Raw genomic sequence first — 19,038 nt, forward strand, 5'->3', positions numbered from 1 at the left:
ACCATGGCAGCAGTAGCAAGAGTGGACACATCTCACAGATCGTCCTCGACATCCTTTGTCTTTCCCTCACACAAGTAACAGTGACAGGTAGTAAGCTATTCATTTCACAGATGGGAAAACTGAGACCTGGGGCAATAAGTCATCTGTCTGTGGGCAGAGAAATTTTAGTTAGACACAAAAATGTTAAATCTCTAGAAAACTTGAAGTCTTAAAAAAAAAAAAAAAAAAAAAAAAAGACCAAACAGAAATTTGTGGAAGAAAAGAAACCCATTAATGAGGGCTTAGGTACCTAAAATCGCTACTAGCTTAGGGACACCCAAAAAATTATTATTTACTATTGGGTCTGCTCAGAAAGCTCTATGAAATGTTTCAATGTATGAAGATCTGGCAGCATATAACAGTGAAGTTTTTGCCATTTTAGAAGAAGGGAACCACTTGGGTACAAAAAAGTAATCAGTATCACATTTAAAACAAAGTTAATGTGGGGCGCCTGGGTGGCTCAGTCGGTTAAGCGGCCGACTTCAGCTCAGGTCACGATCTTGCGGTCCGTGAGTTCGAGCCCCGCATCAGGCTCTGGGCTGATGGCTCAGAGCCTGGAGCCTGTTTCAGATTCTGTGTCTCCCTCTCTCTGACCCTCCCCCGTTCATGCTCTGTCTCTGTCTCAAAAATAAATAAACGTTAAAAAAAAAAATTTTTTTTTAATAATAAATAAATAAATAAATAAATAAATAAATAAATAAATAAATAAATAAAACAAAGTTAACGTGTCGTTGGAATTTCCTATCTTCCAGGATGAGACACGATCCTAAAAAGCACCGATTTTCAAGAAAGAGCTAAAAAATAGCCCATGTCTGGTACACGTTTGTAACCACACGACACCCTGTTTTCCTTAGCCTCACACTGTGGTCTGTTGTGCCCAGAGGCTCCTGCTTCTTCTGTCTCTTGACAGAAGACCCCCATGAACCTCTAAGAATCAAACGTTTCCTGTGGGCTGACTTCCAAGTCAGTTTTTGGTCGGGTCATCTTTACTATGTAGATTTCCAAGCACAGATTCATTTTTTTTCACTTGGGGAATCTACAGAGTCAAGAAGCGTGTATCAGAAGACGCTGGACAAAAGCCTGGCCCCTCAGCGACAGAAAGATCCTCCAGGCAGCGTCTGAGATCCCTTGGGAGCTAAACCCATCAAGAGGCTTTCAATCCTCCCTCCTGTGAAAGCACTTCTCAAACATCCCCTTTGAAGTAGCCCTTGTTCTCCACTCCAAGCCAGGGCAAGAATAAAAAAATACTACTGGAATTCTGATCTACAACAGCTACCGTGGCATAAAGTATTCCACATTGAAATGATTCCCATTTAGTGATATCATTCACTACTTTCTCCTGAACTTATACATTGTCCTCAACAATCGGTGATTTTTCTTTTTAAAAAAATTTTTTTAAATGTTTATTTATTTTTGAGACAGAGAGAGACAGAGCATGAACAGGCGAGGGGCAGAGAGAGAGGGAGACACAGAATCTGAAACAGGCTCCAGGCTCTGAGCTGTCAGCACAGAGCCCAACGCGGGGCTCGAACTCACGGCCCGTGAGATCATGACCTGAGCCAAAGTCGGACGCTTAACCGACCAAGCCACCCAGGCGCCCCTAATCGGTGTTTTTTCAATACGATCATTTGATCAGGTATGATCTTAGTTTTATTCTAAAACCTTCATATTCAATGGTTTTAAAAATAACCTGGAGGAAGCAAATGCAGGATAAGAATGTATGAGATCTTTACCATAAATGTCTTATTGATCATTAGCAATTCTTTCTCATCTTTTCCAGACTCCCAAGGCCAATATCCACATCTCCTGATTCCCAGTTCAGGACTCTTTCCTCTCAAAAGGCAAAGAAACAGGCATAAGAGGAAATGCTGCACATAATCATACCTTCCTTGCAAGTACACCGGCCACCTGAGACACAGCCATGTGGCCCAGCAGAAACCGCACCAGCTGCTGTTTTCCCCATTCCATCCAGAAGCTCCACTCAAAGTCATTTGGGTCCTAAAGAGAGCAAAACAGGAGATTATCCGAGGGATTTTGGTACATCTTAGGCAGAACACAAACTCCAGTTAATAAAACAACCAGAAAGAAGGACAACGAGAGTCCAAACTCCAAATGACATGCGCGCATTCCCAGCCCCAGCACTGCCACAACACCACCAGCTTGTACCCTTCCCTCCAGCTTGGCTGGTCTCACTGCCCTTCTCCGAATCAGTGTCTTTTCAGAGCTGATCCCCCAGGACCCTCTGTGGAACAAAAACCATTATTATTCCCATTTCATAAAAGATGAAACAGAGGCTTAAAGAATTCAATTCATGTACCCGGTGTCACATAGATAATATCAGTTCATTGCTTGCACTATCTCAGGTTAGCCACGCAAACGAGAGAAATGCAAATTGGCTGCTAATAAAATTGCTTAAGGTCAATCGTGTTAAGTCTTGCTGTCAATTTGGGCAGGAGAATGAAATTAACCAATTCTCCATAGGATAAGGATGAAAGAAAGATATACTTCCCTTCAGGAAGCTCTGTGTCCATTAACACCCTGTGTGTAGGTGTCTATTATCACCCCATATCTAGACATGCACCAGGAACAGTATCCATGCAGCTCCCTGGCAGAAGCAGGTGAAAACTTCTGGGTAAGACTACGTATGAATAGCTGGGGACTAACATCCAAAAACCTTGGTTTGGCCTTGGGAGCCCTAGGGAGACCATGGCAGCTGATTCAAATATGGAGGGAACAAACAGTGATTGGCCATTCTAAAATGGGCAATGCACGCTTGGCCAATGAGCATCTCAATGATGAAGCGGGGATTTGAGATCCTCAGGATTTTCTAGCCCAACTGTATGGGTGGGGAAGGAATCCCCGAGTGACTATTGATATGGAACAACTCACCAGTCTCTGCAAATGGAACTTTAATTGGATTTGGAGGAAAATACATGATTTTTTTTATACCTAAGGATTGAAGAGTAATTTCATACCAGTTACACATTTAAAAATTCTTTTTCCAGAAGGTAAAGCATAGATAAAATTTATCTTGATTCATATCAGACTATGAATACAGAGGTAGCAAACCTCGTAGCCAAGGTTATAAGCTTGTTTTGGTTTAGATCCCAGATCTACCCATATACTGTTTGTGATGACTCTGAGTGAGATACTTTATACCTTTCTGACCTATCTGCTCATGTGATAACAGTACTGATCTTCCAGGGGTTTGTGAAGTTTAAATGAGAACATATGCATACCGAAAGTTTAAAACAGTACCTGGCATGCTGCACTCAATAAAAACTGCTACTTGCCACCAACTGTTAGTTCCATGTACTTCTCATCCTATGTTAACCAGCAAGACTGTATCCTGCTTTACAATGTGCCACTTGTTTTTAAAAAAAAAAAAAAAAGTTTTTCCATTTTCCAAATGAATACAGTATTGTACATCATCAAATAAAACGTGTTCCTCACACTCAAGATCCTGATCCATAGACAACCTGCTCGTAGAGCCCCCATCCCCATAAAAATTATGGGTCTCGTCCAATTCTTTCCATTCAGAGATGATGACAGGGTCCAAGATGTGCACGTGCCACATGGCCAGGCAGCAGCAGAGCAGAGAACTCAAACCTTTACCTTGGCTCTCAATCCCTGATCCAAAGCTCATTTCCTCACCTCAAAAATTCCAGATGAGTCAATTAAATGAATGAATGCAAACAAGCTCAAAGGTCACGTGATGATGCCATGCTGGGAAAGTGCCGCTTTTGTAACAAGGATACAGGCAAAGAGACGCTAAAAGTCAAGGCTGAATTTTTTTAATTCCCCCCTCAAAAATATTCCAATATCCTACCTTTTTTCATTATAAAGAGTGTTCTTAAACACTAAGAATAACACTTTAAAATTAGAACCCCAGGCTTACCAATGCTTCAAAGCTTCTCCAACTTTAACTTTCTAGGGGGAAAATGGTATCTCATAAAATGTAAGAAACCAAAAAGACCTTGGTGTTCCAACGGAAGGCCCAGGCCTACTGAAAACCCTGTGCTAGTAAAACCCCATCAACAAAAGTTAGGGTCTTTCATCATTAATTCTTTTGCAGAAAATATCCATTTAAAGGAAATAAAAACATTTCTCTCATGTCTATCCTTCTCCATTTAACATATTTACCTATAGGAAATCATGTCTATCCTAAGGAAATAATCGGACAGAAAAGTTGAGCCAATGAATGGAACAAGATGGCCAATAACTAGTGGTTGATGATTTGGGTAAGAAAAATGTTGACTCACCTGCTTTTATAAGCAAAAACTTTACAGATACTGAGTTCAATCACACGTTTCAAGGCAAATGTTAAAGCCTCAAATTAAGAACAATTTTTTCATATTCTGTTCCTTCCTCCACTTCCTTTCTTGACCCTGCAGTTCTTAGTCAATTAAAACACTCTTCTTCAGGTCTCTAAGTGAGCCAGACATAAACTAGGGATCAATTCAAGTCAGACAGAACCAGGAAGGCTCCTCCACAGAGAAAGGGGAGACTAAACTCCAAGGAACAGTAATCTACATCCAATCTTCTAGATCCGTGCTTCCCAAGTTTCAGTGTGCACACAAATCATCTACACATCCTGCTAACATGCAGATTCTGGCCCAGCATCTCACCTCTGGGATGGGGCCTGGGATTCTCTATTTCTAACAAGCTCCCAGGTGATGATATCTGCTGGCCCAGGGACCATATTTTGAGTAGCAAAGATCACTTATTATGCCTCCTTCCACCTGAATGGTCGTCACCCCAGAGGATCCTTAACAGTGCACCCCACCCCATACAATTCCCAGGCAGGGACACACTAAAGCTAATATTTGCCAACAGAACAACCATCATCCTGCTCACTGTCGGAAACTCTGAGCACCTTAATTCAACATGTTTTAAACTAAGTAAGTTAGCATGCACAGTTACTCATTCTGATACTTTCAATCTGCAACGAGGCAAAACCGAGAAACCTAAAAGCACATGACAGTTCTAGGCATCTCTTAAATAGTGACTCCAACTTCCTGGTGAAACACTCTTTCCTATTCTTCACAAAAGAAAGGGCCTGGGCCTGGTATTCTTAATTGCTTCTTTCCCCATCCAGAGAGCAGAGTCCTATCCTAGGCCCTGTGGGAAAACCTGTGTATTCCTCACCCTTGGGGAACTCACATCACCAACACTGACACCCCGCAATCAAGACACTGCAAATCCACTGTAAAACAAGAGAGGTCACAGTGATGTAATTCAAACACATACACTTGTATAAATAAGACCTTTCCTTCTCATGTAAATCACTACCATTCTGGGTATGTGTTTTCTAACAACCTCATAACAACCCTTCAAGTTTTTTGAATAGACAAATTATTTGCCCATAATGAGTAGAGGGGAGAGCTGGATTTCAAACACAGACCTATCTGTTACCAAAGATGAAGTCCTTTTCCAAGATGTTCCTACTTGTGCTGACTCTACCTGGACTTCCCTAATCCACCCAGACACACACACACACACACACACACACACACACGCACGCGCGCACATACATGCACCCTACTAACCAAACTGCCTCCGAGAGGGTACCTCCTTAATACCACCATAACCACAAAGATGTTGGCTCAAGTGTGAGGTCTTCTTCCTTCTTCCAGGTGGACCTCATTGTGTCCCTATCATTCACATCTGAATTCCAGCACCTTTATTATAACATAACTTATTGGAGCACTTTTTATTATAGTCAATTCATGTATTTTCTCTCTAGGGAGAAAAATGGCAAGTTCTTGAAAGTAACCTTGACTTAACCAAATTTGCATCAGGTATGCCCAACATTTGGCAAGCCTTAAAAATGATGGGGGAGGGGTGACTGGGTGGCTCAGTCGGTTGAGCGTCTGACTTCGGCTCAGGTCATGATCTCACAGCTTGTGAGTTCGAGCCCCACATCGGGCTCTGTGCTGACAGCTGGGAGCCTGGAGCCTGCTTCAGATTCTGTGTCTCCCTCTCTCTCTGTCCCTACCCCTCTCACACTCTGTCTCTCTCTCTCTCAAAGATAAATAAACGTTAAAAAAAATTTTTAATGGTGGGGGAGTAAAATCAGCCTAAGTTCTTTTTTTTTTTAATTTGTTTAATGTTTTTATTTATTTTTGAGACAGAGAGAGACAGAGCATGAGCAGGGGAGGGGCAGAGAGAGAGAGAGGGAGACACAGAATCCGAAGCAGGCTCCAGGCTCCAAGCTGTCAGCACAGAGCCCGACGCGGGGCTCAAACTCATGGACCGTGAGATCATGACCTGAGCTGAAGTCAGACACTTAACTGACTGAGCCACCCAGGCATCCCTAAAATCAGCCTATGTTCATTTCTACTCCTGCACAAACCTGGGTAAGTCACTAGGCTCTCTGGATCTGAGCCTTCTACGTCTAAAATGAAAGGCTAAACTAGCATGATGTCTAAGATGCCCTTAAGAGAGTAAAAAAAAAAAAAAAAAAAGTAGGGGTGCCTGGGTGGCTCAGTACATTAAGCAGCCAACTTTGGGTCAGGTCATGACCTCATGGCTCGTGAGTTTAAGCCCCACATGGGGCTCTGTGCTGACAGCTCAGAGCCTGGAGCCCATTTCAGGTTCTGTGTCTCCCCCTCTCTCTGCCCCTCTCTCACTCTCATTCTATCACTCTCTCTCAAAAATAAACATTAAAATTAAAAAAAAAAAAAAAGCTACTTTCCAGACCAAGGGAAAGAGACACTACTAATAGAGTGTCTATAGACTGCTGACTGAGCACCCACCATTCTGGCGAGGGGTTGATCTCCCATCACCCCCCCAATAACCAATCCAGGCCTCCACACAGTCCACCTGCTCTGTTCCAGAAAGTCCACCAGCCTGCCCTCTTCCCCAGATTGGGTAGAAACTACTATAGTATATTTACTATGTCGTAGGATTCTGCCCATAGCAAGATAAGTCAACCATCCTCAGAGAGGCTACATATCCTATGTCCCAGGTCCAAGAGCAAATACATGACAAAGGCTGATTTTAAAGCCCTAGGTACTAGACCACAAGGCCCATATTTCATGTGGTAAATACCTATAACATAAAAATAGTTAAGATGGTAAATTGTAAGTGCACAGCTCAGTGGCATTAAGTACATTTACACAGTTACACAACTGTAACCACCATCCATCTCCAGAATCTTCAGCTAGAATGTTCAACTACTTGACTCAGAGTTAAATCTGACATTCATTTCCATGCTTCTCTGGAGCCCTGAAGGGAGGATGGATGGAGATTCCCACAGAGTGATTAGTACCGTGTATGTTTTTGTGCTATGCATGTATTTGTTAAGTATAGATAAACAATAAACTATTTTAGTCTGATAGTCCCAGAAACACAAATTCAAGAGTTTTCAGGCTGCATATCCTGAAACAGATAGAGATACTCACAGGCCAAATCTGAGAGAGTTGACATGCTCAAGACCCCACAAACCCACTAAAAAGAAAGGAAGGCAGAAAGGTTCTAGAAACTGGACTGAAGAGAAGTGAATCCATGGTTAACCAAAGGGAAACATGAACATTCAGAAAAGCTGCAAGATCTGGAATGCCAGGGGAAAGGGACCATCCTACCTTCTTCTCAAAATAAAATGTCGGCTCTGTATGGCCGACTCTTCCAACCCTTTTCTAGCATGACTTCCTATACATTAGAGGTCAGAAGGCAAAAAACAACAACAACAACAACAACAACAACCTTACATTACCTACATTTCCCAGAATTCCCTGCAGCTAGCATGTCTACATGTGCCCCAGCTTCTGATGAACAAATACACAATGACTCTGATAAGAGCATAAAGATGTGCAGGCTGGGAGACTCTTCTGAAAGTATAGTGGCAGAGGCCCTTGTTTTTCCGCAGCACCATCAGTGGACACTCCAGGGTTCAGTCAGTCCATCCGGAGGGTTGGCAGTTTTGGTTAGCACACTCGCTGCACTGTCCACTCAGGCTGGGACCTGTGCAGCAGCCACAGTTTTGCTCTGGAAATTGCTCCTGGAAGTTCACTTCGTGCCTGTCCCTGCAGTCCTTTTGACTGTTCTAAAATCTCCTTAAATCCCTGCAATACATTCCTTTTTGCTTAAGCAGACCAGGGTGGATTCTGTTGTCTGGAACAGAACCTTGATCAACATACTTTGGAAGGGATTTTTCTCCTGACTGCAATCCAGTTCTACTTGTGTAACAGAAGCCACTACGAGAATATTCACTTTATTTATTTTAATATGAAATTTATTGTCAAATTGGTTTCCATACAACACCCAGTGCTCATCCCAACAGGTGCCCTCCTCAATGCCCATCACCCACTTTCCTGTCCCTCCCACCCCCCATCAACCCTCAGGTTATTCTCAGTTTTTAAGAGTCTCTTATGCTTTGGCTCCCTCCCTTTTTTTCTTCCTTCCCCTCCCCCAAGGTCTTGAGTTTCTCAGGATCCACATAAGAGTGAAAACATACGGTATCTGTCTTTCTCTGCCTGACTTATTTCACTTGGCATAACACCCTCCAGTTCCATCCATGTTGCTACAAAAGGCCATATTTCATTCTGTCTCATTGCCAAGTAGTATTCCATTGTGTATATAAACCATAATTTCTTTATCCATTTATCAGTTGATGGACACTTAGGCTCTTTCCGTAATTTGGCTATTGTTGAAAGTGCTGCTATAAACATTGGGGTACAAGTGCCCCTATGCATCAGCACTCCTGTATCCCTGGGGTAAATTCCTAGCAGTGCTATTGCTGGGTCATAGGGTAGATCGGTTTTTAATTTTTTGAGGAAACTCCACACTGTTTTCCAGAGCGGCTGCACCAATTTGCAGAGAATATTCACTTTAAAGAAAACTATTCCAAAATAAGTCTATTTATTGCAGGAAAATGAAATGGAGCAAAACACTAGCCTAGCCGGTCCAAGGGGTTCTAGAACTGGATAATGAAGGCAATGAGTGTTGCACATTCACAAGTGCATCTGTTTATATATTTCAAAACCAAATAGAAAATGATCTACCTTACTTACCAATCTGTATTTTTCATTACCATAACTCTCTTTTTCTCAGAGAAAACAACAGAGAGCTGAATATACTGTATATTACTATTTTCCTTACCCTCATATCCAGCATTTCACCAAAAAAAGAAATATAACAGAAACATTAGACACTTTTGTGTATCTATTTCCTACATAGCATTATGTTCATATTATTTACCTCAAGACCCAATTCCTAATCACACTGAGCAAGTCACCTCTGAACAGGGAAAACCTTTATAAGATACCTGAATCCAGAAATGTTTCCCTGCACGTTCAAAAGCAACAAGCTCACCTTAATGGCCTATAAATTTCCAAAGGAGAAAGAAAAAGAAGAAGAAGAAGAAAAAAGGACTAATATGTAGGAACTCTGCACAGAAGAAGCACTGCTCTCTGAATGAACTCAGGCTAATGATTCACTTAGCAATTATTGGAATAGTTTTCTCTTTCAACAGATGCTTTGCTATTTCTAAAACAATTTGAACAAAATTATTTTACTGCCCACAATTTCCAGAGACACTCTTCCCCCAACCAACATTTCCTCAAAGATAAAATGTTTTCCCTACCAAATTTTTTATTCTGTAAATAATAAAGTCTCTGCTTAAATGTCTTTACCGGCCTCCACAGGTAAAGAAGATACTCACAGGATAGGGATCCATCGACAGGGCTGGCGTAAACTACAATGGTTCTACTGTGTGTCATTCCCAGTCTCTTAACTGGCCTTCATGATCTAAGCCTCACAATCCATCCAGGGCATAATGGGGGCAGACGGATGTTCTGCAGAAGAAAAAGCCTCTCAAGATGACTTAACTAAATCAAGAACACTTAAATTCTTCGAATCTCTTCAACCCAACTAACAACCTAAACTCAGTAACATTCTCTGACTACCCCTCTACCTACCTACTTCCTAGAAGTTGTTCCCGAGTATTCAGGACTTATGCATATACTTGATCAAACATGTAAAGATTCTGTCTCTGCCTTGTCTACTCTATATTTCTCCTTTTCTTCCTGGAGCTAACAAAAAGAATCAAATTTTTAAGAACAAATAGTACATTCTAGTATGAAGTCAAGGCTTTATAAAAATTATATTCCTTTCTCCACACCTCTCAAACTGGAAAAACACTATATTTTCTACCAAGTATATGGAAAAATGAGTTGTAAATGAGTAATAAGGCTGATAAATAAGTTAGGGATCATGACAAAAAAGTAATAGAACAGGATGGCTGGACAGCCAATTATTAACATATGATTTCCCAGCTACAAACTCTAATAAATCATGCATTCTATTAGCATCTCTTCTCCTGAATACCAAAAATACAACAGGAATCACAGTAACATAGAAGAAAAAAATGGTCCGCCAACCTTTGAGGGCCTTGGCCCCTAACATGGCCCTCCCACTCGGAGAATTTGCTTTCTGCTTAGGAAGTTTGCATACATACAAGAAAACTAGTTAATACACAACATCCCTGCAGTGGGCAAAAACTAGCAAACTAGAACTCCAGGTGGAATCCCCAAATGTCAAGTCTTCAGGTAAGAAGGCCAATTAAGAAAGATATGAGGGATAGAGGCACCTGGATGGCTCAGTCAGTGAAGCATCCAACTTCGGCTCAGGTCATGATCTCGCATTTCATGGGTTTGAGCCCCTCACTGGGCTCGGTGCGGACAGCTCAGAGCCCGGAGCCTGCTTCAGATTCTATGTCTCCCTCTCTCTCTCTGCCCCTCCCCACTTGTGCTCTGTCCCTGTCTCTATCTCTCTCTCAAAAATAAACATTAAAACATTTTTTAAAAGAAAGATATGAGTGATAAAAAAGAAAAACATTTTTGTCATCTTTCCAGGGGGTACAGGAGGGCAAGTCTTCATCATCCCAGATACCATTTTTTTCATTGAATTTTACACACTGCATGAAAGACCAGGGAAGTGGCAGAATATATGAAGGGTTCTCCCACACACCTTTTCTATCTGTCCCCTTTGCCCATTAGCTGCCCAAGCTCTCAAAGAGACACCTCCCTGTGAAAGAGAAATTACATATACTGGTCTCTGCTCCCAGTGCCTGGCACAGAGCTCCTAAAACCCTTGTAATTTCTTGTAATAAGAGCATAGGAACATTTTTTGTTCTAATACTTGGTCTTTGACCCTAGTTCCTGACACAGAGCTCCTAATTCCCTTGGAATTTTCTGGTTGGGAGGAACACCTTTTGTTGTAATAAGGTGACTCTTGGTGGCCTCCCAGATGAGGGCTGCTCACCAGAAAGACTAAGCCATGATTAGAAGCTTGGAAGTTTCAGCCCCACCCCCTCTCCAGAGAGGGGAGGCAGGCTGGAAGTCAAATGAATGTTCATGCTTAGGTGAGGAAGCCTCCATCAAAGTTCCACAAGTACCAGGGTTCACAGAGCTTCTGGGTTGGTGAATGCACGGAGGTGCTGGGAGAGGGCGCTCCTGGAAAGGGCATGGAAGCCCCACACCCCTTCCACAGATCCCGCCTATGTACTTCTTCCATGTGACGTTCACATGTATCTTGTATCACACCCTTGTATAATAAACCCATGTCTCCCTAATCCTCCCATTAAGGATAGCTAAAAACTCTGGATATAACTATAAAACAAACATAAGACGACTCTGAAAGATGAAAAGAAGAAAGCAGCCTGGCTAGGAAACTCAGGATTTGAGGAATGACATAAACAAAATAATATAACCCACAGATGGGCTTCATAGAGCAGATGACATAGGAAAAGAATCACTGAACCTAAAGATAGGTCAATAGAAATTATACAATCTGAGAAACAGAATAGGCTTAGAAAATAAACAGAACCTCAGAGTCCTGTGGTACAATTATAAAAGATGTAACTTTCATGTCATTGCAATCCTGGAAGGAAAGGAAAAAAATGTAAGGCTGAAAAAAAAAATTAAAATAATGGCTACAAACCACACAAATTTGATAAAAGGCATAAACCTACAGATGCTGAATGAACCCAAATCAAATTAAATATACCAATTAAAAGAAAATGGCAGGGGTGCCTGGGTGGCTCAGTCTGTTGAGCGTCCAACTTTGGCTCAGGTCATGATCTCACAGTCTTGAGTTCGAGTCCCGCAACGGGCTCTGAGCCTGCTTCTGATTCTGTGTCTCCCTCTCTCTGCCCCTCCCCCCATACTCTGTCTCTCTCTGCCTCTGAAAAAATGAATAAGTGTTAAAATTTTTTTTAAAAAATGAAAAGAAAATGCAGAATGAATTTTTAGGAAATGATCCAAATCTATGCTGTCTATAAAAACTCACATTAGGGTCGCCTGGGAGGCTCAGTCGGTTGAGCATCCACCTCTTGATTTCCCCTCAGGTTGTGTCTCATACTCTCTTGGGTTTGAGCCCCACATCCGGCTCTGCACTGACCCTGCAGAGCCTGCTTGGGATTCTCTCTCCCTTTCTCCCTCCTTCCCTCTCTCTCTCTCTCTCTGCCCCTCCCCCCAGCTCGTGGTCTCTCTCAAAATAAACTGAAAAATAAATTATAAAAATTCCTTTCAAATACAGGTAGGCTGAAAGTAAAGGACAGAAAAGGATGCACCATACAAAAGAAAGCAGCAGTCACTATATTAATATCAGATCAAGACAACTTTGGTGAAAGAAAATCACCAGGCTCAAAAGGATCATTCAATAATGATAAAAGGGTAAATCTGACAAGAAGACATAACAACCCTAAATGTGTCTGTACCAAATAACAGAGCTTTCAAATCCATGAAGAAATGACAGAAAAGGAAAGACAAATCCACCATTACAGCTGAAGACTTCAACACCCCTCTCTCTCAACAGTTGATAAAACTGCTGGACAGAAAAAAACCAAGGATACAGGAAAACTTACCACCAACCAACAGGATCTAATCGACATTTATAGAACATTCCATCCAACAGCATCAGAACACACATTCTTTTTAAAGATCCATGGAACATTCACTAAAATAGACTATATCCTGGGCCATAATACAAATCAACAAATTTAAAAGAATTTCATCATACACAGTGTATTTTCTGACCACAATGGAATCAAACCAGAAATCAGTACCAGAAAGATAACAGGAAAATCTCCAAACACCTAGAAATTAAGCAACATACTTTTAAATAACCCATTCTAAATAGCCCTCCCCCCTGCCCCATGCTCATGCTCGGCCTCTCTCAATAATAAATAAATGTTAAAATTTAAAAAAAAAAAAAAAAAAGAGTAAAAGTCTCAAAACTCTAAGCTACCACCTCAAGAAACTAACAAATGAGCAAAATAAACTCAGAGTAAGCAGGAAGAAGGAACCATAGATAAGAGCAGAAATCAAGGAAACAGAAAAATCAACGGAATGAAAAGCTAGTTCTTTGTAAAAATCAAGTTCACAAATCTCTAGCAAATGGAGAAAGAATAAGAGAAGACAGCCTAAATTACAGATATCAGGAATGAAACAGGATATCACCAAGCTCCACAGAAACTGAGGCTAATAAGGGATATTATGAACAACTCCATATACATTTGACAGCTTAGATAAAATAGAATAATTCCTTGAAAAGCACGAACTACCAAAACTCACCCAATACAAAATATATCATTTCAACTACCAAAAAAATTAAATTCATAATTTAAAAACTCCCTAAAAAGAAATTTCTAGTCCCAAGTGGTTTCACTGAAGAATTCTATTAGACATCTAAAGATGTTCTTTTTAAGAGGGAAACACTAACACATTTTGCAAGTCTCACAATAAACACATGAAATCTGAAGTTAAAAATACAAGACTATATATAATTGCTCAAAATCCAACAGTACCAAAAGAGAGAAACTACAGTCCAATATCCCTCATGAATATAGACACAAAAATTCTAAACAGAACATTAACCAATGAACTCCAGCAATGTATAAAAAAATTATACACTACAACCAAGTGGGTTTATCCAGGGATAGAAGGCTGATTTAATATCGAAAAATCAATCAAAGTAACCCACCATATTAACATATTCTGAAGAAACAAAATCCCATGATCATATCAACTGACGCAGAAAAACATATCTGACAAAATTCAATGCTCTTTCATAAAAATTCTCAGAAAACTAGGAATAGAGAGGAACTTCCTCAACTTGATAAAGAATATCTACAAAAAATATACAGAAACATCAAACTTATTGGTGAAGCCTGAATGGTTAAGAATAAGAAAAAGACAAGGATGTAGACTCTCATCACTCTTACTAAACATAATACTGGGAGTCCTAGCCAGTACAATAAGAAAATAAAAGTTATACAGATTGAAAGTTAAGAAATAAAGTTATCCTCATTTGGTTGTCCAAGTAGAAAACCTTGACAAATCAAAAAAGGGAGAAAACAAAAACACCTCCTATAATAAATGAGTTCAGAAAAGTCATAGGATATAAGATCAAAATATAAAAGTGAATTATACTTCTATATACTAGCAATTAACATAGAAATTGAAATTAAAACTATAAGACCATTTATAATTGCTCAAAATTTAAACACTTAGGGGTGTCTCACTGGCTCAGTTGGTAGAACATGTAACTCATGAGGGAGGGGGGGGTGGGTGATAGGCATTGAGGAGGGCACCTGTTGGGATGAGCACTAGATGTTGTATGGAAACCAATTTGACAATAAATTTCATATTAAAAAAAAAAAAAGAACATGCAACTCTTGATCTTGGGATTTTGAGTTCAAACCCCGAATGTAGAGTTTAAATTTAAAATAAAATTAAAAACAATTTTAAGTGTTAAAAAAAAGGAATTTTATAGGTATAAATTATAGGTATAAATCTAACAAAACATGTATAAAATTTGTATGCTAAAAACTACAAACACAAATAAATCAAAAGAGGTATATAGAATAATATGCTACCCTCAAGGGCTCGAAGAGTCAACGTAGTAAAGACATAAGTGTTCCCAAAATTGATCTAACATTTTAACAAAATTCCTATTGAAATCCTAGCAAAATGTTTTGTAGACATAGAAAAGCTTATTCTAAAATGTATATGGGAAGGCAAAGGAACTAAATGAGCTAAAACAATCTTGAAAGAGAATAAAATTAGAAAGATTACCTGATTTCAAGACTTACCAGTAATCTTAGAGAATGTGGCATCAGTGGAAAGACAGACACACAGATCAATGGAACAGGAGAACCCAGAAATACAGCCATACTAGTCTGGCCAATTGATTTTTTTAAATTTATTTATTGTTGAGAGACAGAGTTCGAGCAGGGGAGGGGCAGAGAAAAAGGGAGACACAGAATCTGAAGCAGGCTCCAGGATCTGAGCTGTTAGCACAGCCTGATGCGGGGCTTGAATCCATGAACTGTGAGATCATGACCTTAGCGGAAGTCAGGCACTCAAGCAACCAAGCCACCCAGGCACCCCTGGCAAATTGATTTTTGACAAAGGTATAGAAACAATTCAATGAAATGAAGAATAGTCTTTTCAATTAATGGTGCTGTAGCAACTAGACATCCATAAGCAAAAAACATAATAATATATAAGCCTCTACTGAAGCAAAGATAAAAATTAATTTGGGGTGCCTGGCTGGCTCAGTCAGTAGAGCATATGACTCTTGAGCTCAGTGTTGTAAGTTCGAGTCCCACGTTGGGTGAAGATATTACTTAAGAATATTAAAAAAAATTTTAACTAAAAATGGATCATGTATTTAAATGTAAAATGCAAAATTATGAGACATCTGGGGAAAAAATAAAAAATCTATGAGCCATACAACTAGGCCAAGAGTTCTTAGAAATGACACCGAAAGCACAATCCACAAGAGAAAAAAAAAATTACTAAACTGGACTTCTGTGAAAGACCCTAAGAGGATGAAAAGTCAAGCTACTGACCAAAAAAAATATTCACAAACCACCAATCTGACAAAGGACTAGTATCTAGACTATATAAAGAACTCTCTAAACTCAACAGTAAAAATAAAATAAACAATCCAGGTGGAAAATTGGCAAAACACATGAACAGTATTTCACCAAAGAGAATATACAAATGACAAGCACATGAAAAGATGTACAACATCACTGTTAGGGAAATGCAGATTAAACCATGAGATATCACTGCACGGCTATCACAACAGCTAATATTTAGGGTCTTAATAATACCAGATGCTGGCAAGTATGCAGAAAAACTAAGTATCTCATGTATTACTAGTGGGAGTGTAAAATGGTAGAGCCATTCTGAAAAATAGTTTGGGCTGCTCTCTACAAAAGTAAACATACCTGTATCGTACAATCCAGCAATCAAGCTCCTAGATATTTATGCCTGAGAAATTAAAACTTATGTCCACACAAAAACCTGTACACAAATACTCACATTAGATGTATTCATAATAGCCCCAAACTGGAAACAGCCAAAATGCCCTTCAACAATGGAATGGTTCAACAGTGTGTGGTCCATCTGCATCATGGACTAACACCCTGCAGTGAAAAGCAATGAACTACTGAGACACATAACTTGATGGATCTCAAGGACGTTATGTTAGAGTGTGGAAGAAAAAAAAAAACAGTCTCAAAAGGTTACATACTATATGATTCCATTTGTATAACATTCTCAAAATGACAAAATTATGAGATGGAAAATGTAACTGGTTCCATGGGTTAGGGACAGGGAGAACAGGATGGGTGTGATTAGAAAGAAGCAGCAAGAGGGTTCTGTATCTTGTGGTTGTGTATCTTGCTTGTGTTGGTGGTTAGGGGATAGAAAAGGAAAGGAATGGAACCATACTCAAAGTCCCAATATACAAAAGGGCTAAAACTAGTTTCTGTGGTTGAACCAGGACAAAGCATATAGACAGATTTCTGCTTCGCCCCCTAATGGTGGCTCCAGGAGCAGCAGTGACTACAAAGTTAGTTGCACACTCTCAAAGTGGATGACTCAGGCTTCTCATTTGCATCCCATAGTACCCTTCATAGAGTACAGTCTTTTCACATTTAAAAGAATATTTCTTCCAACTCAATATTTCTAACTATGAGAAGCATACTTACAGAATTTCTTGTACAAACTTTGGGTAGAAAGTAGTACTGATGGATAAAGAGTCACCATCAGTGAACTAGGAGTTGTGGTTGGTGGACTAGTAAGATTGACAACCCAAAGCCATACTCTGGTTTCTCTTCAGATCGAATAAATCTTTCGCCTTTTACTAAAGATTTCCGTGGAGAGAAACAATTCTGAGTCTTTGGACAATTTTTTGAGGCCTTGCTTTGTGTAAGGCTGTATCAGTTGTTGTAACAAAAGACCAGTCTTGTAGGAGGGAGAGAAAGAAGTAAATCCTTACAGAACATGTGAAATCTTCCCTTTTGCTAACTTTAAAAGCCATTATGTTGAGTGTCAGCAAAGTGACACTCAGCAGACTTCTAAAATAGCAAGATTCTAATTAGGGACATTACCTGATAGAAGCATTTCACTGTATGATTAAGGGTGAGTAGTTTACTAGAAAGGTCTTCTAGTGACAAATAGCTTGGAATCCCTCTCTATATAATTTCACAGTACCACAAGCTCCAAAAGGATTTCATAGGGTTCTGGGACTGATTTCTTCTGCTTGCCTAATAAACGTCTGCGTGATAGAATTTGGTCTGAGGTTTGCTTTCATGAAACCTGGGAGCCAAATGATGAAATAACTAACCCCCACCCCCACCTTTATTTACATCTTCGCCCACAAGTCCCACAATCTCGATCTCACTCTCACCCTGCAGTTGCTTCTAACTTCTTTTAACAGAGACTTACCAACTGTGATGTCATGATTTTAAAAGGCAATAACCTTTTAAAGAATGCTGACAGGCACTACTTCTAGGAAACTACTGAGAGAAGGGAGCATTTCCCTTCCTCCCCGCATCTCTGCCCGAGTTTCAGCTCCAGGCCGCAGTTCACACTGCCTAGGCTAGAAGGATCTGCTGCTTCTCTCTGAATTCCGTTAGAACACGGAAAGAAGGAGTGAGTTGGCATGTGAAGGGCTCTAATCGGAAATCCAGTCCCAGATGGTTGCAATTCAAATAATATCCAATATCGTTATCTAAAGCCACACCTAAGAGTCTATTACCATAAGCAATGTTAGAAATAAATAATTTATAAGTGAAAGAAGTGGTGTTCAATATATATGGTGGGTTAGAGATTTTCTCGGGCTCTAATACTCTTCATAAGGATGAGGCACAACAGTCCCTCAGCCAGTGGCCCCCTCTTCAGAGTACTTGGATAGTGAGTTCAGTCCTGAAAACGGGGGGGGGGGGGGGGCATGAGCAGGGGAGGCACAAAGAGAGAGGGAGACAGAATCCCAAGCAGGCTCTGCACCATCAGCACAGAGCCCCATGCAAGGCTCAAGCTCACAAACCCAGAGATCATGACCTGACCCGAAGTCAAGAGTTGGATGCTTTACTGACTGAGCCACCCGGGTGTCCCTGGAGGAGTACTATTGACCCATCATTTAAAACGCCCTGCGAATTAAATCATCATTCTCTCTTCAAATATAAAAATAAAAGTCATCCCTCAAAAAAAAAAAAAAAAAAGCCCAGCACCCAGAGCTTCAGGGAAAATGGCCCTAAGTCTAGCCCTCCTTTAGTTCTATGTCCCTTCACTTCCTAAGACTATCCCCTGATCAGACTCAACAGGGCGTCTGCTCCCAACCATAGAGTAGGGCTGCCTCAGCCTCGGATGAATCCTTCCTGCAAGGGGCTCGTTGGAGAACCTAAAGTCAGAGAGCAGAGGCTTCTCGAGCTTTCAGGAACAGGTTTAATGGGAAGTTTGGCACCTGCCTACTAATAAATGTTGCACACATGGCACAATTCACATCCAGACTCTTTTCCCAGAACATACTACTTGGCAGCAAAGTTGTGGGACAGGAAGATATTTAACTGCTACCCACCTCCACCTGCTGGAAACTACTAAGAGTAAAACCGAAGAATCTGACTTTTGTTGAACCACCAAGCAGATTTGGGTCAGTTCAAAGCATGGCCCTCCAGGGAGGGCCTCAGCTCAAATCTGC

General features: G+C 40.5%; 1 protein-coding gene and 1 non-coding gene across 7 annotated transcripts in view; one reads left to right on the forward strand and one right to left on the reverse strand.

Annotated features, from left to right (window-relative positions):
* HHAT (hedgehog acyltransferase) overlaps nt 1–19,038 on the reverse strand; it is a 306,739-nt gene that overhangs the window by 251,537 nt on the left and 36,164 nt on the right. For all 6 annotated transcript variants that reach the window (XR_007148118.1, XM_047840389.1, XM_047840391.1 and 3 more), the window contains exon 4: nt 1,924–2,037. Coding sequence is in view for 5 of the 6 variants with exons in the window: in XM_047840389.1 (XP_047696345.1) it covers nt 1,924–2,037 (114 nt within the window). In the remaining variant the exon portion in view is untranslated. The remainder of the gene's footprint in view (nt 1–1,923; nt 2,038–19,038) is intronic.
* Nucleotides 17,159–17,275, forward strand: LOC125155912 (U5 spliceosomal RNA). Its single transcript, XR_007148420.1, has one exon. It is a non-coding gene; the product is annotated as a U5 spliceosomal RNA (small nuclear RNA).

This window comes from Prionailurus viverrinus, chromosome F1 (genome assembly GCF_022837055.1).
Source record: "Prionailurus viverrinus isolate Anna chromosome F1, UM_Priviv_1.0, whole genome shotgun sequence".
Taxonomy (NCBI): Eukaryota; Metazoa; Chordata; class Mammalia; order Carnivora; family Felidae; genus Prionailurus; species Prionailurus viverrinus.